This window comes from Juglans regia, chromosome 1 (assembly GCF_001411555.2).
Source record: "Juglans regia cultivar Chandler chromosome 1, Walnut 2.0, whole genome shotgun sequence".
Classification (NCBI taxonomy): Eukaryota; Viridiplantae; Streptophyta; class Magnoliopsida; order Fagales; family Juglandaceae; genus Juglans; species Juglans regia.
In genome coordinates, this window is record NC_049901.1 from 6,866,656 (window position 1) to 6,892,580 (window position 25,925).

A 25,925-nucleotide genomic window follows, 5' to 3' on the forward strand; every position below is an offset into this window, starting at 1 on the left:
ATAAAGTAGATGGGCGACGTTACAACTTATTAATTAATTAGGGATCAAATTAGTAATGCTATTTGCAACCCACCTAAAATTGTTGTGACAGATATATTTGTCACAAAAAAATATATTTCATTGAAAAAGTAAATCATACTATTAATATATTAATACAGGCATGCTACATCTGTAACATTACGCGAGCATTGAAAATAATAAAAAAAATGTTTTAGACACAAAGGAATTAGATAAAAATAAATTTATAAATTGATATGGTTTGATATAATACATCAGATGATAAAATTATTTTTATAGTAAAATAAATCTAACAGATCTAATAAAATCACATCAATTTGTAAATTTATTTTTATGTATATAACGGTTCTCAAATAATAAATATGCAATTATGTAGATTACGCGTCCACAGCTCTATAAATGCATAATACGAGTGGGTGGCTTCCACTATGGCAACGTGGACCGATAAGAGATTAAGGTATGTTTGAACGATGGCTGGTTCCAACACTAGGCACCTTTTCAATATTAGTGTAGAATCTAGAGGAATCCAAATCCTAACACAAGTCAGAAATGATTTATAGAAAAGATATAAACAAGTTAACAGAGTGGTAAGAGCCGATTGGGATCATCTATTCGATTCACAGAAAAGAAGATGGACCTCATTGCTTTTTATCTCTCATGAAGTTATCCCTATCATTGTCCGAGTAATGGTAGGGATCCCCACCGATCAAGGGCTCTTGATATTTTAATCAAAATACCAATAATTAGTATTTGGAAATATTAATCACTTGGTTTTTCTCAGGCTTAATCTGTTATTCAACAAAGAATTGCAGGCAAAGAGGGTCAACTCTGCTTATTGCCAGCTTAATCGACAAGAGGGTAAAACTTCCCTCCAACCAGTTCATCACCACATATTGCAAATCTGAGATTGAAACATCGTTCCAAAGGATACAGTAAGCATTAGGATACAGGAAAATAAAAGTACATAAGCCGTGAGGAGAAAATAGGGCCTTGTTTGGAAAAAGAGATGGTTTAATCTCATATCATTATTGCAATTTTATCAAATTTTCACATAAAATATAATAAACAATTCAACTTTTTTAAATTTCAAAACAATAATAATATTAAAAAATAATATTCTAATAACATTTTATTTAACTCATAATTCAAACGAGCCCTTAATACCTATCGGGGGTGGGTTTGAGGCGAGGGGCTGAAAAGAGAACTCTCATCAAAGTTCAAAGTTTCTCACCAAGAAGTTACTTATTGATTCGGCTTGATGAACGAGGGGTCACACTTGCAAGTAAATTATATATATATATATAAAGATGTCAATACTAAATCTGGATATAACATCCAGGGATCTTCAAGTCCTGTGATGTAAGATTAACCACAGTCACCCTTCCATCAAGAACACACTCTAGTCCTCGAACTGAAAAATTAACAAGAGGGAAATTTGCCAAACTTTCATCAGATTTTGAAACCTTAACTGACAGAAAGACGTAATATTCTGAACTCTGAAGAGTGCTCAACTGAAAAATAGCCCAAGATGAAATATATGGAAAGAAAACACTATGTATTGCAACATAGTTGATGAACAAAAACTGCTACATGCAAATGTGCAGAGCCTCAGAGAGAGAGGGTAGAGGGGGGGCAAGACAGAAGCAGAGTAAGATTTATTAACCTCAATTGACAATGAAATGAGATGATTTTCTGGATTATATTGATTTCCTATTTTTTCCTCCAGAAAATGGACAAGAAATAACACAATTGTACAACCCCCTTGATCAATCAAATAATTAAAATAAAAGCGAATACAACCTTCCATGTGTGCACTGCTCTGTTCTCTTCTTCATATCTTTGTTGCAGTGGGTTTGAAACAATCAATATTGCATAATCCAACCGATCTCACCATCTCTCCAAATCTGCCACCACAACCCAATTATAACAGTTAGGAAAACCAGACGTCTCGTGTATAGCAGGCATGCCTCATTGGTCAACCCTTGTTTGAAACAAGAAGGATAAATGGATAAAAGCAATCCTAGCGAGTAAATTATACCGGTCAATGCTGTTCCTCGCTCTCTCTTGCTGGTCTGTGCCATTACTCACTTTCTCAGGCCGATCAACACTATGTCTTGATTTCTCTCTCCTATCACCATTGGCTCTTGACTTCTCTCCATGGTCTGTGCTTAACCTTGGCTTTTCTCTCTGGTCAGTACTCATTCGTGACTTTTCTCTACGGTCTGTGCTGGGTCTGGATTTCTCTTTATAATCTGTGCTATTCCTCAGATTTTCTGGTCTGGATATCTCTCTACAATCTGTGCTGTTCCTTGGATTTTCAGGTTGATCTGTAATTGGCCCAGATCCAATTCTCCGATGTGGTGATTTCTCGATGGCTGATATAAATTTCTTGAGATGCTTTATGTATTGTGGGAAAAGCTCCAGGTCACAATGATTCCCTCCTTTAATCCATAACGGTTCATACTTCTCCTTACAGAGCTCCCAGAGTTGCTTACCATGGGACCAACCAACAACATCATCTGCAGTTCCCTACAAAAGGCAGACACGGAGCAAAACAGCTTGGAAAATGAGCATAATTCTAAACATTTCAGCAATATTTTGCAAGATATCATATCTCAATGTTTATATATATGCTACAAAATTGAGTTTCTGTTAAATGAAGAAAAGCAGCCAATCGATATGGTGGCATGTAGCTGCCAATTACTAAAGGGATATGTGAACTTATATTATTCTGGCATGCCCATTTATAGATCATTCTAAAATATTTAATGCAACCCAAACCAGCTCACTTGAACCACATTGTGGTCCACCCACGATGCGGCATACAAGCCATCTAAGAAAATTTTTGACCCACCTGAAATTGATGCTAAATATAATGTCCATGTCAGGCCATAAACCTTAAATGCGTCGAAATCGGTGTTCCAAAAAGTAGAGGCTCGTCAGATGCACAGTCCATATCATAAGAAGGCAGATTGCCCTCTTACCAACAGATCATAAGTTGGGAACAATATAACGGATGAGTATGTGATTGAACTGGTCAAAAAGGATTTAACATGGTCCAAGCAGATCTCATATTCAACAAGAGAATAGTTCTGTTAAGACTCTGGACAAAACCCTGATGAAGAACCTGAAGTTTTTACATATAAACTAAACTGATAAAATTTACATGCCAGTGCAGTGGTTACACTATACTCTATGCTTTTTGCCCACAAAGTAGTAAACCAGTATGTATCATGCCGAAAATAGATGGACAGTCACACACATGCACATTTTAATCCGGAGTACATATCCATCCAAGATTGTCTCTCTTTTGTTCTTGCTCCCACTCTTGCTTTCACTCCTTGTTCTAGTACCGTAAGGCGGAAACAACCAAGCAACAACAGTCAAAATTTCATAAATATGGAAAATATATACTTAATCCATCTGTCTAACCTTGTCAGAATTGGAAATAATTTCCAAAACGCGAGTTCAAGTTAAAACATTTACAAAAATGATTGGGGTTTTAGCAGTAAATGGCAAGAATGGAAACACATCAGACCCTTCAGGTTTTCCCTGACAAAGATGTCACCACTCACAAGTCCTAGAAACCTACAGAGGAATAATCTAATTATTGTGAAGTACCTGCACACACTACTCGAAAACTTGGGCCTTCATCAGGATACAATTGATTAAATATATATGTGACTGTCCACAACAGGAGAGAACCTGGGTTACATTGCTCATATAAGGATATTTATAGGTTCTGGCCAAATTTTCAAAGACTTCTTTGATAGTTTGCCACACAATGAAAGGGTAAGGATTCATCAGATGTAGCATAAAATCCACATATTATATGCATGAAGTGAACAAGCAATCCCCATTTACTGTATTAAATGAGCAAGAAATGCAGATGCCAGAATTAGAACTCAAACGGGGGATATAAGGTGGTAATTAGTGCATGGAACTCACTTCTATAACGTTATCTAATATGCAAAGTGACTTAGTGTTTGCTTTTAGTGAGTTATGGGTCCTTCAAAACTGGCGATTATTGAATCTAAGGCTTTCGAGGTAGTAAGAGATGGGAGGTTTGTTCACTTAACGGAGAAAGGTTGGAAGGTGGTGAAAGAGGTTAGACTGGGGTTAGGCATGGCAAGGTGGTTCTTAAAAGCCTTGGAGGATAGCTTGACGGCTGGAAGGGGTTTTATTTTGTGCATAGAGAAGGTGATAGGGGCTATGTTGCTCAGCGATGCCTTAACTCACGAGGTTGCTTCATGGCGTTGATGGAGTTTGGTGGGGTGGGTATTGGAACTTCTTGTTCATTCCAGAGGATAGGGAAGGAAAGGGTTGGAGGAAGTTGGAGGAGGCGTTGAGGGAGGCTGGTTGTGTAGGTGGCTCATTCTTGCCTCCAAAACAACCTCCATTTCGATCTTATAGGGAGGTGCTACAACCCAGAGGAAGTGTTAGGAGTAGCCATCACTCTAACATTTCGACATGCTCGAGAGGAGGGGTAAGCCGGCAAAGGGGTGATGTCGCTTCTGTAGGAGCCCAGGCAGGGGTGGAAGATGGCAGAGGAGCTGTCGGTCTGAATGAGGAAAGTGAGCTTCACGCTTTACAGGAGATGAAGTGCCAGGTCAACTTGCTGCAAGCAAACATAGTCTGGATGATACGTTGCACAGAGGAGAAAAAAGGGTTGGGAGTGGGTTTGGGTCTGGGTCTGGGCTGTGGCCCAAGTGAAGTAAACCTAAAGGGTGCATTAGGTGGGCTAATGACGATGGGCCAAGCTCAGTCATGTGGGCCTCAGGCTGGGAAGCAAAGCTGCATGGGCTAGGGAGGAGAGGCAGACCTGAAGGGGAAGAAGGTGTCTACTGGGTTGGGCCTGAGCAGAAGCCCACGCTAGGTTTGGCAGGAAAAAGGCCCAAAACTCAAGATTTCGGGTATGCCGAAGGTGCCCGAATCATCATTATCGGGTCTAAGTCTTGGGTCGTGTCTAGCACAGAAAGGGGCGACAGCCTGCAGCGAATTAGGTGGTGGTCCAACAGTGGTCCCACAACCGTCGGAAGTGGAGGTGGGGGAAATTGTAGACGGCGAAGTGCACTTTTTTGTCCTTGATGGTTCTGGAGCTGCTCAGGGAGGGTCATCTCTTGGTGGGCTACCTCAGAATCCTCCGGCGAGCCCTGGGTCACCTATGAACGTGTCATTATCCTCGGCCCAAATGCAGATAAGGTCGTGGGGGGAAGAATTGGCTCACGGTGAGCCTTATGAGGGAGCTCGAGAAGACATCTTAGCTATTGCGGATTGTGGGTGTTCGTCGGATAAGGGGGAGATTAATGGGGAAGGTACACTGATGTTGTTTGAGCCCTGTAAATACTCAACAGAGGGGGAGGAGGCTGTAGGAGAGGATCCTACCCCTTTAAGCATGTTTCCTCCTAGTATTTCCTCTGAGTGGGTATTGAAAAAGGTAGAGGAACTTCAGAGCTGTATGGGGATCTTGTGTGTGGGCTATGAAGAACAATTTAAGGCTTTGATTATAGCTATTGAGGCAGGACAACATGGTGCAGGGTCAAAAAGAGATAGTGAGCTGAAGAGGTTGACATGGTCCATTAATTATGATGGAAATGATGGGAGTGGAAACATGGAAGAAACAAGGGGAGGGCTGGAACAGTTGATAAATGAAGCCCAAAATTTTAAATTGGAATGTTAGGGGGTTGAATGAGATTAATAAACGCCTTCAAATAAGAGCTTTATTAAGGCAATGGAAGGTGGACATCATTTGTTTTCAAGAAACAAAGTTGAAACATATCAATAGAAGAATTATTCAGAGCATATGGTGTTGCCTATATGTAGGGTGGACATACTTACCCTCGAAAGGAGCCTTGGGTGGAATTTTGGTTATATGGGATAAGAGGGTGGTAGAGAGCATTGATGAGTTTGTGGGAGAGTACTCGGTGGGGTGTTTCTTTAAAAATTCTGATGATGGTTTTCCTTGGGCCTTTGTTGGGGTATGTGGTCCTAATTTGGATAGAGACAGGAGTATGCTTTGGGATGAGCTTGCTGGCCTATGTTCTTGGTGGGAGGCTCAATGGTGTATTAGAGGGGATTTTAACGTGACAATATTTTCCAATGAGAGATTAGGGGGGGACGTCAAAATCAAGCTATGGTGGATTTCTCGGATTTCATCTTCGAGTTAGGCCTTATGGACATACCTTTAATGGGAGGTGAATATACTTGGTCTAATAATCACTCTTGGTCAAGATTGGACAGGTTTCTCATTTTCCCTTCATAGGAGCTACAATATCCAGATTTAAGCTAGAAAAGGTTCCCGAGGATATGTTCTGATCATTTTTCAGTAATGCTAGATGGTGGTGGTATTCCAGGTGGTAGAAGGCCGTTCAAGTTTGAGAATATGTGGTTAAAAAAGGAGAGGTTTGTGGACTTGGTTAGACAATGGTGAAATTCATACTTATTTGAGGGCAATCCAAGCGATGTGTTGGCTAGAAAATTGAAAGCTTTGAAGAAGGACTTGAAGACATGGAATGAAAAGGTGTTTGGTGATGTAACCTTACAGAAGAAGAGCTTGTTCCAAGACTTACAAAGTTTGGAGAGTGTAGGAGATGAGAACAACCGTAAAGAGCAAGTAGTTTCTGAACTTGAAAGATTGACTCTAATGGAGGAGATTTCGTAGAGGCAAAAGTCAAGGGCTTTATGGCTTCGGGAGGGGGATAAACGCACTAAGTTTTTCACTGAGCGGCCAATAAACATAGGAGGTTTAATTCCATTGAGTCCTTGAATATTGATGGAGTTGCATCCTCTGATCAGGTTGTGATGAAGAAATATGTGGCTGGTCATTTTGAAAATTTGTTGTTAGAACCTCATGCATGGAGGCCTACCATAGATGGACTAGCCTTTGAGGGCATTGATCAAAATAGTATGGTTTGGTTGGAGAGACTTTTTGAAAAGGAAGAGGAGGTACTACAAATAATCAAGAAAATGAATAAAGATAAAGCTCCAGGCCCGGATAGTTTCACTAAGACTTTTTTTCAGATTTGTTGGGAGGTGGTGAGAGAGGATGTAATGCTGGTTTTTCAGGAATTTTTCACTCATGGCAAATTTGAAAAAAGCTTAAATGCTACCTTTATTGCTCTAGTCCCATAAAGGTCTGGTGCAATAGAGGTACAAGATTTTAGATTGATTAGTCTTGTGGGCAGTGGGTATAAGATACTGTCAAAGGTTCTTGCTAATAAAATGAGCACGGTTATGGAGAAGATTATCTCTAAATCCCAAAATGCCTTTGTGAGGGGGAGACAAATCTAAGACTCGGTTCTTATCACCAATGATTCAATGAATGCTTGGATAGCAGAATCAGGTCGTGAGTTCCTGGTCTTCTATGCAAGCTAGATATGAAGAATGCATACGATCATGTTAATTAGAATTTCTTGATATATATGCTGAGTAGATGTGGTTTTGGAGAAAGATGGAGGAAGTAGATTAAGGCATTGTGTGTCCACGACTCGTTTCTCAGTCTTGGTAAATAGAGATCCTGTGGGCTTTTTTAATAGTTTGCGAGGACTACGACAAGGAGATCCATTATCACCTCTCTTATTTGTCCTAGCAATGGAGGCAATAAGTCGGTTGGTGTCGGCAGCAGTAGGGGGATGATTTTTTTCAAGCTTTTCAGTGGGAGATTTACACAGCCTTACCATTATTTTTCACATTTTGTTTGCAAATGATACCTTATTGTTTTGTGAGGCAAATGCAGGACATATCCAATCTTTGAAGGCCATCCTACTTTGTTTTGAAGTTGTATCCGAGTTGAAGATTAATCTTGCCAAGACGGAGATGGTCGCGGTTGGTAATGTAAGCAATATTAGAGGGTTGGCTAGCATCTTGGGTTGTGTGGCTTCTTTGTTGTTGTTGACGTACCTTGGGCTTCCGTTGGAGGCTTCTTTCAAAGCCAAGTCTATTTGGGAGGGGGTGCAGGAAAATTTTAAGTGTACGTTGGCCGGGTGGAAAAAGTTGTATTTATCAAAAGGGGGGCGGATCACACTTATTAAGAGTACTTTATCCAATCTTCTCACATACTAATTATCCTTATTTCCCCTTCCCGCTAGCATTGTAACTAGAATAGAGAAACTTCAACGTGATTTTTTATGGAGTGGAATAGGAGATGAGGTTTAAGTTTCACTTAGTGGGATGGGACAATGTTTGTTCTTCTTTAAGGGATGATGGGTTGGGGGTTTGAAATGTGAGGGCTTTCAACAAGGCATTACTGGGTAAATGGTTGTGGTGCTATAACTATGAGATGGAAGCCTTATGAAAATGGGTGATTGACACAAAGTATGGTAGTGAACGGGGGGGTTGGTGTTCTAAAGAGGCACGGGGGACATATGAAGTGGGGCTATGGAAGTACATACGGAAAGGTTGGTGCTCTTTCGCTAGCAATACTCGATTGTGCTTGGGGGATGGTAGTAGAATCAGCTTTTGGAAAGATACGTGGGTGGTTGACATGGCTTTGAAGGATGTTTATCCAACAATTTTCAGTATTGCACAGGATAAAGAAGCCATGGTGGCTGATCTACAGGTAATTCATCAAGGTGCACAGGAGTGGAACATTAGTCTTACTCGGGATGCCACATGATTGGGAAGTGAATATTCGGGTGGATTTTCTTCACTTGCTGTATAACACTTCTATTGCGGCCACAACTAAAGATGTGATGGCTTGGAGGCCCTCTAGGAGAGGGAAATTCTCGATACACTCTTTTTATGACTCTATTACCATGCAACAAAAGCACAATTTCCCTTGGAAGAACATATGGAGGAGTAAAGCACCCACCAAGGCCGCATTCTTTGTTTAGACAGCAGCTTTATGGAAGATTTTGACCATTGATAATCTTAGAAGATGTGGCCTAATAATAACGGATTGGTGCTGTTTGTGTAGAAATAATGATGAAACGGCAGATCATTTACTTTACATTGTGAGTTTGCTAGAGATATCTGGAATTATTTTTTCAGCAAAATGGGAATAGCATGGGTGATGCCGAGCAGGGTGGTTGAACTATTAGCATACTGGAGATGGATCATTGAGACACCACAGATTGCAGCCATATGGAAAATGGCTCCTATTTGTATTTTTTGGTGTATTTTGAGTGAACGAAACGAGAGATATTTTGAGGATCATGAACGTTCCTTGGAAGAGTTTCGTAGTTTTTTTTGGAAGACTTTGTTTTTGTGGGCCATTGTTTTAGATTTGAATGGTCTCAACTTCCATGATTTCCTTGTAACTGTTTCTAGCTCCTAAGTAGGTGTATGCATCTATATACTTTTAGTGTACTTGGGCTATGCCTATCTTTATATCAATGAATTAACTTATTACTTATAAAAAAATATATATAATATGCAAAACTAGCATTCTATATTTAGTTTCACAAAAATCTAACTAACACAAAAACCCCTCAAAATACGAAAATACTCACATGAATTACGAGAACTGGACAATTGACAAAGGGTATCTTATCAATGTTCTGCACCAAAAACAGGCAAACAATCATTTAAATGACATCAATTTCCAAAAATCGTGAAAAATCCAACACTAAGATTCTACAACAAAGAATAAAAATGTAAACCTTATAAATGTCGAACCAGTATGTTCTCTTCACCGGATACATGACCCGGAGGCCAGACATGATTGGACTGTGGAGAATTACTGCCCTCAAATTTGGTAACCGGGTAGCCAAATCTAAAGTGGGCCCACTACCAACTGATTGCCCATACAAGATAACATCCTCCTCTTTTGTGCCATACTTCTCGACAAGACATCTATATGCAGCTTCTATGTCTGCATAAGTGTTCTGCTCACTCGGCTGTCAAAATAACACACATAGTTCAACCATCTCATATCTTATTTAAAATAACTTATTCCAAACTAATCGCATTCCAGTATTGTTTCTTGGATAAAATGGGAAACTAATTAAAATCATATATCTTTCAGGTTTTCGGACTTCCAGTAGGATTGAAAGAATCCAAAGCTGATCCTTTTTGGGTCCCATAAAACAAAAAACTAACATATGTTTGGCTGACAAGAAAAATGCAAAAGAGCAAAGACCCCTGAAGTATAGAATCTACAGTTAGTTATTATAGCTTTGACAACAAAATGAAACATCTAAGCCCAGAGCCCTTCCATAGATTCATGGAGATTAGCAGCTTAGTAGGTTACTTGACTCAAGATTCATACTATTCACAAAGCAAAAACGTAAAAGGAAAATAAAAAAATCAAAGTTCTAATGGAAAAATCCTCCTTAAAATATACAGTAGCATGAAAATCCAAAACTTCTATAAATTCGTTTCCAACTTTTTCACAGTATCCATACAAAAGACAAAACCATAATCTCGTACCTTCCCAGTAGACTGCCCGTACCCCGAATAATCATACCTAAACACAAGACACGAAGAAAAAAATTACGAAAAATCATTTAACTATGTATTAACATAGATAGCTTCGTGAACGAGCGTTCGGAAATTCCCAAGCATACCCCATCAAGTTGACTCGGAGGTGGAAACTGAGTTCACTGAACAAGTCGTACATCTGACCTAGATCAGCCGCATTGCCGTGAGAGTACAGCACCGTCAGAGACGCCGAGGGATTCCTTATGTACGCTGCCACGACATCGTTCCCCCTCTTGGTTCTCAGCCTCAAAACGTCGACGTTTCCCCTCGTTTCCACCCCAGTCATCCTCAGCTTCCCACCCTCCTCGCCATCCTCCTCCACCCCATACGACGGTGGACTAGGCGGGAAAAACGCGAATTTCGCCGCCATAGATGACGTCACCGCTCCCATATCCAAAACCAACCCCCCCAAACAAAATCAGAAAAGCAAATAACAAAAAAATTCCAAATAATCAATTCGAATCCACTTGGTGGGCACGACGGAGGTGGTATTTATTGCAGAAGTCAAGATTGACCCAGTTGGAGTTTTGCTTGGAAAAGACGATAATTAGATTCAATTTGAACTTATAGGCGCTTGGTAATGCGTTTGGCTGGTGGGAAGAAATTGATTTTCTAGAGTTTCAAATTCACTCCGGTCGAGGGATGATTTGGCGAGCGGTAATTGAGAGAGAAGAAGAGGGGAGGGGGGGGAGGAGGATTTTCCGGCGTGGAAAGGGAGAGCGGCACGTGTTGAATAATTGAAACTGTGGGGTGGGGTGGGGTGGGGGCCGTGACGGGTCTGTGATGGTGATGTCTGAGAACAAAACAGGGGAGGAGGTGTCAAGGGATGACACGTGTTCTTGTAGGGCAAAGTTGGTGGTGACGGGTACTTGGGGAATAGCTGGAGATTTCACCGTGTTCTGGGCACAGCTTGGATTTTGATCTAAAAAATAGTGTAAAATATATATATAAATAACAGTATTTTATGTCGATTTGTCGTTTTTTGGGACAGCGGTGGGTTTTGAAGGTGTCCTGTCCTGTGTCTTTGGTTTGGCTTAGGCAACGGCTGGGCGACGGTTTGTTTTTCATGTAAGAGAAATTATATTTGCAGTTGAAGTGAGGATTGCACATGCAGATACATGCTTAAATGAGAGAAAATATTATTTTAGGAAGGATAATTTTATAATTTTATAAAATTTTAAAGTTAAAATAGCCTAAGCCTGCACATGCAATCTCCAAGTAGAGACTGTACCTAGCATTGCTCTTCATGTAAAGGTCGTCCGTCACGGGTTGGGATTTCGAATTTTTACACTGCAATCTGCTCGTGTTTCTTCCACTTTACAATCTCATCTTTAATTAAATTTATTTTAGGATATAAACTCTAAAGCCAGGAAAAGACATACTTTAGATGAATCATGCATTGAAAATTTATTTGCATGTATATGTCTCTAAATTTAAACTATCAATTTCAATGGTTGTATTAGGCTCGTCTTCAAATTTCGGAATATGATTTGTGTCTTATTTTAAGATGGACAATAAAAGAATAATATTATATATAATTTTAGAATGTATAAATCTTGCGCACTCTATTTAAAAAAATTAATTTATTATTAAAAAATTAATTTTTTTAATTCTAAAATCTTCTCTTTTTTTTCAAAAAAATGTACGTAACGGTAGAGTTTATATAATTTATGACTGTAAATATTATTTTTCATTTTGCTTGTTTTATGGTTATATATTTAGAATGGTGCTGACTTCTAAGGATTGATGCATTATATATAGGAAAATACTATAACTACAAAGAGATTATATAAAAATTATCTCACAAATTGATATAGTTTGTCAGATTATAAAATTACTTTTATTGTAAAATATATATTATGGATTAGATGAAATCGTATCAATTTATGATATTAATTTTATATAATTCGTTTGTAAATATAACAGTACTATTTTATATATATATATGTAAAATGGAATGCATAATAATTAATATTCCTTATAAGCAAACTTGCACTCGTATTTACGAACTCGTACTTGGTTGAATATTTTATGAGTTGTGTACTGATATCATACATCCCTTTCAAGTTGTCTCTACAGTTGATAAATGCAAATAATTGATACTTTCCAACCTATAAATAAGCTTTGCCTTTACATACCCCAACCATCACACTCATCAGGACAAACAAATGTGGTGGTGTGAATGAATATCATATTGGAATTTTATGCTCAGTTGTTGCCAACCACTCTCTCCAGAACAACTGTGTTGGCAACTTTATCAGATGTACCTTGGCCCTCTGTTTGTCTTTTCCATTTCTTTTTTTTCACCCCCTGATCAAATGCATAAGTTGGGAAAGACAAAAGTGTCATTCATCATGATTTAGTTTTGAAATATACAAATTATGTAAGCTCATTTTTTTAAAAAAAAATAGAGTTTATTATTACAAATATTTTTTTTTAATGTAAATTTTAAATTTATTCATTTTTTTAAAAAACATAATATAAAACTTACAAATTTAGAATTACGTTTAGATAATGAAGTGATTTTAGATGATCTATAAATAATAATAATAAAATATTAAATAATAGATAAACTTTACTATCCAAACACAACGTTAACGTCATTTATATGATTAAGGTCTCGTTTGTTTTTACAAAACTTCTCAACTAATCTAATCTAATTATTATAACTTTATCAAATTTTCATATAAAATAAAATAAATAATTTAATTTTTTTAAAATCTCAAAATAAAAATAATATTAAAAATATATATTTTAATAATATTTTATTTTATTTTTTATTTTTATTTTAAATCATTTTATCCATCATCACCTCATCTCATATACAAAAATAAACAAGATGACTTCATTGCGAATCGGACCATGAAGAGGTAAAGAGGGGTGTGGGAATGAATGCTTGCAGAGGAATGCAGGAAGGTGGCCCATTTTGTCAGCTAATTACGGGTATAGAGTTCTCACTCCCTGAATTATTGTACTTTTTAAAAATTAAAATATTATTTTTATTCTATATTTTAAGAGTAGCGCTCACAGCCAGACGGGGGCTATTTTTGTTTTCACACCAACCAATCAAAAATAGCCACGTAATTTCCTCACCAAATTTAGAGTTGGACTCGCATACAAGTGAGCCTCCTCTCAATCTTTTTCTGACTCTCATTCTCTCTTCCTCTCCCTTTGAATCGACGAACGTTGGCTCTAAACATTTCTCTCCCTCTCTCTCTGAATGGATGAACGAACGCTCCAAAAAGAGATCCGATCCCAAACGTGATATAGGTGAATCGACTAACGAACGCCCCCAAACAGAAAAATGAAAACATATCCAACCCCTTCCTGCTACTCGGTAAAATTTTATCCCAATAAAGAATCAAAATCGCACTCCACAAAGAATTAAAACCTCACATCCACACAATAGGTTTTTGAGAAAAATCTAAACCTTAGAATAAAACTCTACACAACAAAATGCATAATTGTTCTTCTCCAAAACCACCAAAATACAAAATATAGCATGCAGTGCATGTATCATGTATGTCGAAGAGATTAAGGATACTCAACTATATTATTTAAAATAAGAGTTTTGCTACGTACAAGCAAGTTTGCGTATCAATCTGCGTACTAATATTATTACATTCATATTCTAAATTCAAATTAGTACTGTTTTCAATAAAATATATTTTCTGACCAATCATATTGAATGTGTGCGCGTATTAGTATGTAAAATCGCTTACAATTAGATTTTTCCTTAAATAAACACAAAAAAAAAATTATTACACAGCAAGAGAAGAAATGGAGTTGGATGTGGATGTTGCAAGGGAGGAAACAAGTTGCATACGGAATGTGGACGTTGCAATTACAGCAGGTGCGACGGCTGTACCTTGGGCTTGGATGGAAAAAACAAAGATCTCTAGATGGAGATGCGAGTGCTCTAAATCTACATATGAAGGGACTATTTTTTCATGAGAGAGAAATATCTCGAGCATACACAGAGAATACAAAAGGATGGGCTACGGGTTCCATTTGAAGAAACGCATCGCATAAGAGAAGGGCTATGGGGAGGAAGAGGAAAGAGGAAAAATAGCGAGGGATTTACCTAAATTCAATCTTATTGTAATTTCTATAAATTCCTGACGTGTTTATTTTTCATTGGTGGGTGCAGAAAAGAAATTTACACCCAACTGGCTTAAAAGGTTTTTCCATATTTTAATTATTTATGATTGTAAATTTTTTAAAAATCAGTCAAGTATGAGTGGATAAGTATCTTTGAAACTTGCAAAACACTCAAAGTCACAAGTGGGGTTTTGAAAATGTAGAAAATTAAGGAACAGGGCCAGATGGGGTAGGGTCAGGTGTTAGGAGAAAAATGGAAACACTCTCCTTTGATTGCATCTGAATGTCTCCGACAATTAATGAAGGTTTTAAGAAGTTATGGTCAAAAGAAGAAGGGCTTCCATTCTATTTGTCATTGTGCGAACAGGACAATGATGGTTGAAGTTTTATATCTTTCTCTTCATCAGCTATCGCCTTGCCTTAACTTCATGAATCATGGGCCATCCTTCAGACCTAATCCAACCTTACTCCATATTCTTTTAAAGTGGGCACCAACCACTTCTCTCTCTCAGTCCCCACTGTCTAGAGAATATTTTTTTCTCCCAAAATATAAAATAGAAAGTTGTTTTCGTCCTGATATCAGTTAAGTTCTAGGCCCAAAAAAAAAAATCATTTTGATTAGATGAAGATGAAGTTGTGATAGCATGAGTATTTCGTTTGCATTCAAAATCCACTTCAACTAATCTCATTTCATTATTACAAATTTATCAAAATTTCACACAAAATATAATAAATAATTTAACTTTTTCAAATTCTAAAATAACTTTTCTAAATTTCTACACAAAATATAATAGATAATTCAATTTTTATTCTACTATTTATAAACCATCTCAACTCATATTTAATTTTACTTATTTAATTTATGAGCTTGGGTATCAATTTTGTGAAGATCATTGCTATCCAGCAATCTCGCTTTGCAAAAACATGGTAGTGTTAAATATTTTAGCATGAAACTTCAATTTTTAAAATAATGTTCGACAATCTATGCTCCACAATATTGAATATACTAAAATAACATGAAATTTAAGACGTATATTTCTTCTGGTATTTTGATGAAGATCATTTAATCATGAGAGAATAATCACCCCAATAACTTTGCATTTGAATATCTATCCATTTCTAGAGACACAATTAATATTATAGGTGAAAACCTTTAACTCTCTCAGTAGTTAAATAGATTTATGATTATCATGAAATGTATAGGTATTTATGCCCTTGTATAACACATTAATTAAGTGATATAATTTGAACTAGTATAAACCCATAAACACATGCGCGTATGAGACATTGAATTTTAATAACACTTTTACGTGTAGTTGACACACAAAACAGTAAATAGTGAAATTAAGATGGTGTGGATCCTATATATCTATCTCTATTATATAAGAGCCTATCTCAAATGAACAGGAATGAACAGTGGTTTTCTTGTTTTTCCGTGTGACATCCGTGTAGCACATACTGCTTTTTATATTTTGTGTCCGTAAATGTCTTTTTATTACTTTAATATCTTTTTGCAGAGGAAAAGACCTTTAAAAAACTTTTTCTTTCGTGGGATCAGTGAATAGCTTTGAGAATGGTGATGTTCTGCATTTACTGACATTTTATACTGATACAAGCATTTACTGACACATGAATATAAATAATTATTCAGATGTTCTGCATTAACTGACATTTATTCACTTAGTTGTACTTTTTTAAAAAGCAGTCTTTTTGCTTGTGTCAGCGGGAGAAAGAAATTACTTGTGTCAGTAGGTGATTCAATATAGATAATTATTAAATAATTAAAAATGATAAAACTTGTACGTTCTGATCCACCAATATCCAACAAAGACTACTCCCAACAAAGACTACTCCGGCCTGTTGCAGACATATGGCTCCTATTATATATCGATATATATATATAATGACAGGAAATAATTTCAACAATCTTTCACAGAAGTTTCCTTATTAAATATTGTACAAGAGAGAGAATCTGTAATGAATTAATGTGTTTAATTAATAACTTGTAAAGAATTCTATACTTTGCCTTTGAATTTCCAGAATATCGACCTTTGATTCGATTCTCCAATTGCATTCATAATTAAATGCATGAAAATGTAGGAATTATGTACCCTTTTACTCATACTGTTGAATCTTTCAAATGAATTAAAAAGTCAGAGCATGTTATTCACCAAAAAAGGGAGATCAAAGCGATCTATATATGTGCCAAAACCAAAAGGTTCAAAAATAAAAAGCATACATGCATGAAATAGACTGTGTCTCGAAAAGTAGAGTCTATTTTGCCCTAATTTGTTCTGATCTCTCTCTCACATGATAATACAGCAGCTTCTGCATTTACTGACATTTTATACTGATACAAGCATTTCCTGACACATGAATATAGATAATTATTCAGATATTCTGCATTTACTGACATTTATTCACTCAGTTGTATTTTTTTAAAAAGCAGTCTTTTTGCTTGTGTCAGCAGAAAGAAATTGCTTGTGTCAGCAGGAGAAAGAAATTGCTTGTGTCAGTAGGTTGATTCAACACATGAATATAAATAATATAACGATTTACATATTTAAATGATTAAAAATAATAAAACTTGTACGTTCTCATCCACCAATATCCAACAAAGACTACTCCGGCCTGTTGCAGACTTATGGCTCCTATTATATATCGATATATATATATATAATGACAGGAAATAATTTCAGCAATCTTTCACAGAAGTTTCCTTATTAAATATTGTACAAGAGAGAGAATCTGTAATGAATTAATGTGTTTAATTAATAACTTGTAAAGAATTCTATATAGAGTATGTAACACACACACACATTTATATATCATGTGTCTCACAACATTGATCTTGAGCTAGCTGATCATAAGGTTTTCTGCCATATATATACATTTTCTTTATCTCAAGCTAGCTAGGGTTTATATTAAACCTTTTTAACCTAGAGTTCTAATAAAGCCACACACACGGCTTTATTAGAAAATCATAGCAGCTAAGTTTCCACAAAAGGTTTCTAATAAACCTTTTTTCTCTATATAAAGCCACACACACGGCTTTATTAGAAAATCATAGCAGCTAAGTTTCCACAAAAGGTTTCTAATAAACCTTTTTTCTCTATATATAAGGTTTTCTGCCATATATATACATTTTCTTTATCTCAAGCTAGCTAGGGTTTATATTAAAGCCCTCGACCAAATCCCCAGCTGATCATATTCATGACAAAAAAGATGGAAGATAATATATATATAAATGAAAAATTCTATTTATCAGAGCCTATCTCAAATGTACAGAAATCAACAGTATTTTTCTTGTTTTTCCGTGTGATTTTATGTCTGATTTTGTTGGAAGATTTTCTTTTTATCTCTGATTTGATGTCTGATTTGATTGGTTTTACAACTTTTACTTACTTTACAGCAGTCTGATGGGTGATATGATGGGTGATATGGGTGATAGATAAGAGGTCAGAGGACGCCTAGAAAGAGAAGGAACATACTTTAAAAGATGATGTTGTGTTCATCTTTAGGAGAGTTCTTATTTTCATAGTGTTCTTTGTTTGGTTTCAGATATTGTTCCTCATTACAGGTAATTTTCTGAAAAATCCTGTATTTTTTACTTCTTCTCTAATACTCCATTTTTTCTTTTACGTACTGATCATCTTTTCAGCTTCTTTACCCTCTCTTCTCTTATCCTCTATTTTTTTCCTTTTACTGATTTTTAATATTTACTGCTGATTTTTACTGATGATTTCTTCTACTGATGAGTTCTTTTCAGCTTCTTTCCCAGCTCTTCTAAGGTGTTCTTACCAGCAGATTTCAAAAACTAAAATTTTCTGGTGTTTGATCATTGTAAGTGCATGATTGTTTAGTGTAATATTTTCTGTTAGTTATTTAGAGTAAATATTTTTTTACTTTCATGTTTGATACTGTGTTTCTAGCTTCGTTAGTCTTGTGTCAACCTAATCTCAAATTATTTGTTTTGTTTACATAAAGACCACCATTTTATCAAACATATGATGTTTCTAATGGCAATCCCCAACCAGAAGTGTGGGCAAACCCAGCATAAGATCCAAATATCAATTCCAATACTTGAAAGTTCAAAAAACAGAACAAGCACCTATGTAAACGAGATACTTTATTCAAGCACAAATGACTATATATCAAAAATTCAAAAAATAAAAATACATCCAAAGTCATGCACAGAGTTTTCATATATAGAAAACAAAACAAAATAAACATACAACCACGTTTTGTGATACCCAGCAAACACTTACATCAGAATAGACCTTAACTTGAGTGTCTAGCTTTGATCTCTAATTTTGCAAATCCTAATTAGCTCAAAAAATTAAAAATAAAATTTAATATAATTAAAATAATAAATTAAAAACAACAAATAGAGAATATTGGCTGCAGAGAATATTGGGAACACAGATAATAGAAACAACAAATAGAAATGCCCGAGAACAAAGGAAATTAGAAAAATGCAATTTCTGTAAATACAGAAACAAGAACAATTACAAAAATTGTTCATTAGAGAACATTCCACCTAGATTTAAAAAAGAAAACAAATCAACCCCTCCGAAAAAAATACATATGATGTTTCTATTGGCAATCCCCAACCAGAAGTGTGGGCAAACCCAGCATAAGATCCAAATATCAATTCCAATACTTGAAAGTTCAAAAAACAGAACAAGCACCCATGTAAACGAGATACTTTATTCAAGCACAAATGACTATATATCAAAAATTCAAAAAATAAAAATACATCCAAAGTCATGCACAGAGTTTTCATATATAGAAAACAAAACAAAATAAACATACAACCACGTTTTGTGATACCCAACAAACACTTACATCAGAATAGACCTTAACTTGAGTGTCTAGCTTTGATCTCTAATTTTGCAAATCCTAATTAGCTCAAAAAATTAAAAATAAAATTTAATATAATTAAAATAATAAATTAAAAACAACAAATAGAGAATATTGGCTGCAGAGAATATTGGGAACACAGATAATAGAAACAACAAATAGAAATGCCCGAGAACAAAGGAAATTAGAAAAATGCAATTTCTGTAAATACAAAAACAAGAACAATTACAAAAATTGTTCATTAGAGAACATCCCACCCAGATTTAAAAAAGAAAACAAATCAACCCCTCCGAAAAAAATACATAGGATGTTTCTAATGGCAATCCCCAACCAGAAGTGTGGGCAAACCCAGCATAAGATCCAAATATCAATTCCAATACTTGACAGTTCAAAAAACAGAACAAGCACCCATGTAAACGAGATACTTTATTCAAGTACAAATGACTATATATCAAAAATTCAAAAAATAAAAATACATCCAAAGTCATGCACAGAGTTTTCATATATAGAAAACAAAACAAAATAAACATACAACCACGTTTTGTGATACCCAACAAACACTTACATCAGAATAGACCTTAACTTGAGTGTCTAGCTTTGATCTCTAATTTTGCAAATCCTAATTAGCTCAAAAAATTAAAAATAAAATTTAATATAATTAAAATAATAAATTAAAAACAACAAATAGAGAATATTGGCTGCAGAGAATATTGGGAACACAGATAATAGAAACAACAAATAGAAATGCCCGAGAACAAAGGAAATTAGAAAAATGCAATTTCTGTAAATACAGAAACAAGAACAATTACAAAAATTGTTCATTAGAGAACATTCCACCCAGATTTAAAAAAGAAAACAAATCAACCCCCTCTGAAAAAAATACTTCCGAAAAAAATGTATTTGTTCATCAACCCAACGATGTTGACCTCCCACTTAAATCACAGTTTGATCCTTGGGAAAATGGAACCTGTGACATGGGTGGGGCTCATGGACACAAGTTCACCCATACCACTTGGGCTACCCACGGGTGGGTGTCACACAAACATAATTTGTTGCTTCATTGCATGGAAGAAATACTAAATGATCAAATAACAAACATCATACCCTCAAATTAATATGGAAAGCAAAACAAGCAGCAACACCAACACTAAAAAATCACAGCTAATTTGATAACCACGCTCAGCATTTCTCTACGTTTTAACAAACATCGTAAATCATAAGCACAAAAAGAATACTAGGTTCTTCGGAATGAAGAACACAACATAGAGTTCTAAAACCACAATTACCTAGATCATTATCCAATAAATCATTTCATAGACAATCAACTCATAGGTGAGATTCAAGAATATACCTCATTGATAGCAAGCATTTGCCCATTGCTCTTCTTCACCTTCTTCAACTTCCTCAAACAATACCTAATCCAGACCAAACAAAATATATTAAACCAAAACTAAGCAGAGAAAGAATAAGAGACCCACATATCGATAACACAACAATAAAAAAAACAACTTTCACCAAAAAACCCGGGTATAACCCGGGTTCCGGGTTATACCCGGGTTTTTTTTTTTTTAACACTAAAAGCCTATATTTATTTAAATTTCAGACCATCATTATTTTTTTATATAAAAGCCTTTATTTTATTAAAAACAATTCTAAGAAGTCAAATTGGAAAGCATAATATTTGTGTTCTAAATACTAAATGCATAAATTCATATGCATCACAATGCAATCCACTACAATGACTACATATTACATTATTCATTATTTATACATTACATTACAAAAACAAAATTACAATATATGAATTACAAAATCAATGGCATGTCCATCAATGATTTAATCTCCACACCAAATAGCAAACTTCAAGTAATTGGACTGAAAGAGATCCTGAAAAAAATAAAAAGTTTTGAACAAGGATTATATATATATATTTTATAAGTAAACAAGGATTATATATACAAGGATTCAGACAAATTCCACTTACTAAATTAAAGATTATGATGAGAACAAAATCAGCTTTGCTCGATGCTTCTATACAAAGATATATATATATATATATTACTCCATGCTTAAGAAATTGTTAATAAACTTTATATATTAAAACCAAAAGTCAAAGAAATATGTAGACAATCAAAGTTGAGGGGAAGCACATGAAGTGGTAGGAGATCCAGATATCCCTAGACAGCCACTTCTCTTAGCAAAATTAATAAACAAGAACATAGGAGAAAACTCCAACTCCATATCCTGTGAATAACCTTCCCATGTCAAGGGGAAAAGCACCCTACATTAAAGTCATACCAAAAAAACCATAATAGCAAGAAGTTTAAGCAATATGAGAAGATTTAATCTCTTACACCAAGAATTGAAATGTGCAAACAATGCAAGAGAAATATACAACAAGCCATCCTGCAATGCAGAAACCAGCTGACATCCTCATTGCCTGCTTCCATTAAAACTCCAAAAGGTTAAAATACATGGTTTAGTAAGAATAGAGATGACCAACGTTGAGCACTACCAAATCACAGTTTTAAATTCAACATACCCCTTTTCGACCAATGAAGTCTGCAATCCTACCACTTGTGACAGCACCAAGCATTGCACCAATCGTTAATATGGAGCCAAACATGAAATTGTTGCTTAACTCTCTAAAGTCTTTGCTTTTCCTAAAAATATTTTGGAACCCAAAGGCCCCAATTTTTTTTTCCAAACTCCACCCGGAAACACAACTAATTTAAAAAAAAAATCTAGAAAAATCAAAGATACATCATCCCAAAAACCATTTCTTCCAAATAATAACAAATCTTCATTATATATATATGTTATCTATAATAGATCTAAACAAATCTAAAGAGATCTAAACAAATCTTCCAAATAATAATAACCCACGACTCTAGCATTTTGCAGCTAAATAGATCTAAAAAGATACTCCTCAAACATTCAAACATACTCAAAAAAAATAAAAAACCCAAAATCAAGAAACAGAGAACAAAACAGAGGGAAGGAAAAAAAACATACCCAAACGGAAATCCGTTCTAATCTCTTGGATCCCAAGGTCGAGTAGTTCCATCGTTCGGCATCGCAGATAGCAAAGAGAGAGATAGAGCAGATGAGAGAGTGAGTAAAAACTGGGGCTAGGGCATCGCAGATGCAGGTGCAGGCGTAGAGCAGAGCGAAAGAGAGCAGATGAGAGAAATGAATCGGGGGGAGGGAGGCGCAGGACATCGCACTTCGCAGAGGAGAGAGAGAGAGGGAGAGAGAGAGAGAGCAGATGAGAGTTAGGGTGTGATTCGCAGGGGGAAGGGGGTGCGGTAGGGCATCACAGTAGTTTACGATGGTTTGAGGGTTGCGTCTGGCGGCGCTGCTGTTGTGGGTGGCTACGTTGGTGGCTGGAGGAGACGCACAGCGTCGCTAGCGGCTACCGAGAGTGAGAGAGAGTAGGTTGGATTGAGAAAGAGCCAGAGAGAGTGGGTCGGGAAGAAGCTTCGAGAGAATGGTTAAGAAATAAATATCAGATTGACACATAAAGCCAAGTTCAACGGTGAAGATTTAAAATTCTAAAATTATTCATATATATATATATATTATTATGTAGGAGAGAGAGAAGATATATGGGAAATCGTGAAGTGACAGCTGCAACTGACATATCACGTTTCTCTTAACTTTTTGGACCTTTTTCTTCACCTCTATTTTTTTTTAAAATATTATTATTGTTTGAATAAGTTTAAAAGTAAAAAAAAAATAAAAAATAAAAAAAATCTGTTGAACCACCACAAAATCGACGCGTCAGCTCGGTCAAGGTGACCATCTTTTCAATTACTCTCTTGATCATCTTTTAGAGATAGAGGCAATTCGATATTTATTTACCGGTGTTAAAACGGAAATTTATGAAAATAATAATTATATTTAAAGGTTTTCATATAGCTTAAATGCATATTCATATTTTGGTTAGATATGAGTAAAATATTTTACATTAGATTAGTCAAACTACTGAACCTAAACTTATGAGTTACAGAATGTGCAAGTTCCATGCATTTTTGGAAAAAAAGTTAGAGTTCATTATTATAAAAATAATTTTTTATGTGAGTCTCAAATTTATCCAATTTTTTTAAATGAAATATTATGCGAAATTTACACGTCTTAAGACTATTTCTACATGCATCACTCATCTAACATCCGTCTTTTAAAAATGTAAACATAATAATATTACTCTTATGACATGACTAACTGTTCAATTAGAAAGCATATCCGATACTTTTAGCTCAGATTGCAGGCCTACTACATATGTCATCTCAAAATCAACTAACGAAACGAACACAACTTAGTGAAAATATGAAAATAAAAAAATACAATAATACAACAAAAAAAATCATAACATTTTTGCTAATATTATAATTTTCTTTCTAATAATAGGTTTTACACATCCAAAAATTAGATGAAAAAAATTGCAAGAAAATGAAAAAATGCGAGTAAAACCTTTAGATCCAAATACAGATCAAAAAATGAATAATAAAAATACACAAACAGCACTTCGAAGACCAATGAAAAAATATATCGCATCTAAATCCTAATTCATATGCAAAAATGAACAATGAAAATACAACAAAATGAAAATATATCCCAAATCCAAATGGAAATACAAATAAAGATACCAAAAAACCTTCAAATCCAGAAATGCAAAAATGGACATGAAAAATACAACAAGGTGGGAAAAAACCTTCAAAGACCAACGATGTTGTGTGTGTGTGTGTGTGTGTGTGTGTGTGTGTGTGTGTTTGTGTGTATACAATGCAATCAAAACTTACAATGTCTTTTGTGTCTAAACAGGAATTATCCTCCTTATCAAGAGATCTAAATATATAAAAGACTCTCCACTGTTCATTTCAAGACCTGTAAGTCCCTTTATATATATATATATATTATTATATGTCACTAATGTGGAGACGTTTATTTCGCATTAAGTAGTTATTGATTATTCATTTAGTTTGGGTTGTGTGGAACAGTATTATCCAACGTTTAGAAGAATTGTTTGCTTCGTTAACATAATGAGAAGCGGTAAGATTGTGTTAATGAGTTATGTAGCATTTGTTTTCAAATAGTAATATTAGTTTTATAAAAGTTAAGCTTTGAAAGAAGAACTCCGTACAAAACAGAGAGAAAGATATGCTAAAAAAAAGCATCTAGAAGCAATTCCATCCAATTAAAAGATTCAGCTTCATTTGGGGGTGATCAAATGACTATGTCAATTGATGAACCTTCAAATAATGATGTCCAACATATAAACATCATTCAGGATTTCACTGTTCTACAAAAAGTGTCAAAGAGACAACGAATTTTCCGCGCTGGTGTTGATATCGATGAATTGGTTTCGTCTCATGAAGTATGTGTTCCTCCTGGTGTTAATGTCTGTATAGTTGATTCAGAGGCAACTTCATCATTAAACAATGTGGCGAATCGTTCTGATTGTCCGAGTGATTCTATGGATTTCCTGACACGTAAATCAGGAAACACAAACATAGATGAAACGACCGTCTCTAATCAGTTTTTGATTCAACAGGTTTTCTTGAAATTATTTTTTCATATTTCTTATTCAATCAGTCTTATATTCTTTTTTATTGAAATTTGAGAACATCCTATTCAAATAGGCTCCATGTGTTGTTCGGGAAGAGTCAAGTTTTGAAACAAGTATACCATCATCTCGTAGGGGTAAGAAACAAGTATAATTATATTATTCGTTCTTATTCCATTGTCAACTCTTGACACTCTTCCAGCAGTGTCCTTAGCCAGATCATTCAAACAATTCGATGGGTTTACGACTATTGTCTTCTGTTCATTTTTAAACTCAATAGGTAGGGGACATCGTCGCTTTGTTGGACGTAGACAACTATTGCAAGTTGTGCCATCTGAAGCATATTCCTTGCCGTATGTGCCTTGTTGCAGACATTGTAAAGCAAAACGATTCTATCATGAAACAAATGGATTTTGCTGTGCAGATGGGACAATTTCTTTGGCCACAAATGATGTCCCTGATCAGCTTTATGATCTTTTTACCTCCGATGCAAATGAAGCGGCGCATTTTAAGACCTATGTTCGGACTTATAATAACAAGTTCGCGTTTACATCTTTTGGAGTTAAATTCAATAGAGATCTTTGCAGACGAAATAAAGGGATTTATACCTTCCGAACTCAGGGACAGATCTATCACTATATCGATGATTTAGTCCCTTTAAATGGTCGTCCTTCTTCTCTCCAATTGTATTTCTATGATACTGAGCACGAATTAGAAAATCGTATTTCTGATTCAGACAGAATGAACCCATCAATTATAGCTCAACTCATCGATATTCTTCGCATAAATCCATATTCTGTGTTTTTCCGATCTCTTGGTGATTTGCCAAATTTGGAAAATCAAGTAATCTATATAAGATCAGATGCTGGCCTAGATCAGCGTGTGTTCAATGCCCCGACATCTTCACAAGTTGCAGCAATATGGGTTGAAAATGAAGATGCAGATCAGTTGGGAGGAC

General features: G+C 35.5%; 1 protein-coding gene across 1 annotated transcript; it reads right to left on the reverse strand.

Annotated features, from left to right (window-relative positions):
- Window positions 1-1,554: 1,554 nt before the first annotated feature.
- On the reverse strand, window positions 1,555-11,191 carry LOC108988058 (alpha/beta hydrolase domain-containing protein 17C-like). The gene is made up of 6 exons (XM_018961157.2): window positions 10,524-11,191; window positions 10,387-10,423; window positions 9,618-9,854; window positions 9,468-9,515; window positions 2,057-2,547; window positions 1,555-1,922 (listed from the first exon to the last, which is right to left on the reverse strand). The coding sequence occupies exons 1-6, from the start codon at window positions 10,826-10,828 to the stop codon at window positions 1,850-1,852; spliced, it is 1,191 nt and encodes a 396-aa protein (XP_018816702.1). The 5' UTR covers window positions 10,829-11,191; the 3' UTR covers window positions 1,555-1,849.
- Window positions 11,192-25,925: the final 14,734 nt, after the last annotated feature.

Excerpts from the sequence above, each read along its gene's own strand:
- LOC108988058 (XM_018961157.2), bottom strand. The coding sequence starts at position 10,828 with ATGGGAGCGGTGACGTCATCTATGGCGGCGAAATTCGCGTTTTTCCCG. Across the intron at positions 10,424-10,523 it reads CTCCGAGTCAACTTGATGGG|GTATGATTATTCGGGGTACG; the intron begins GTATGCTTGGGA and ends TCTTGTGTTTAG. Across the intron at positions 9,855-10,386 it reads ACGGGCAGTCTACTGGGAAG|CCGAGTGAGCAGAACACTTA; the intron begins GTACGAGATTAT and ends TTATTTTGACAG.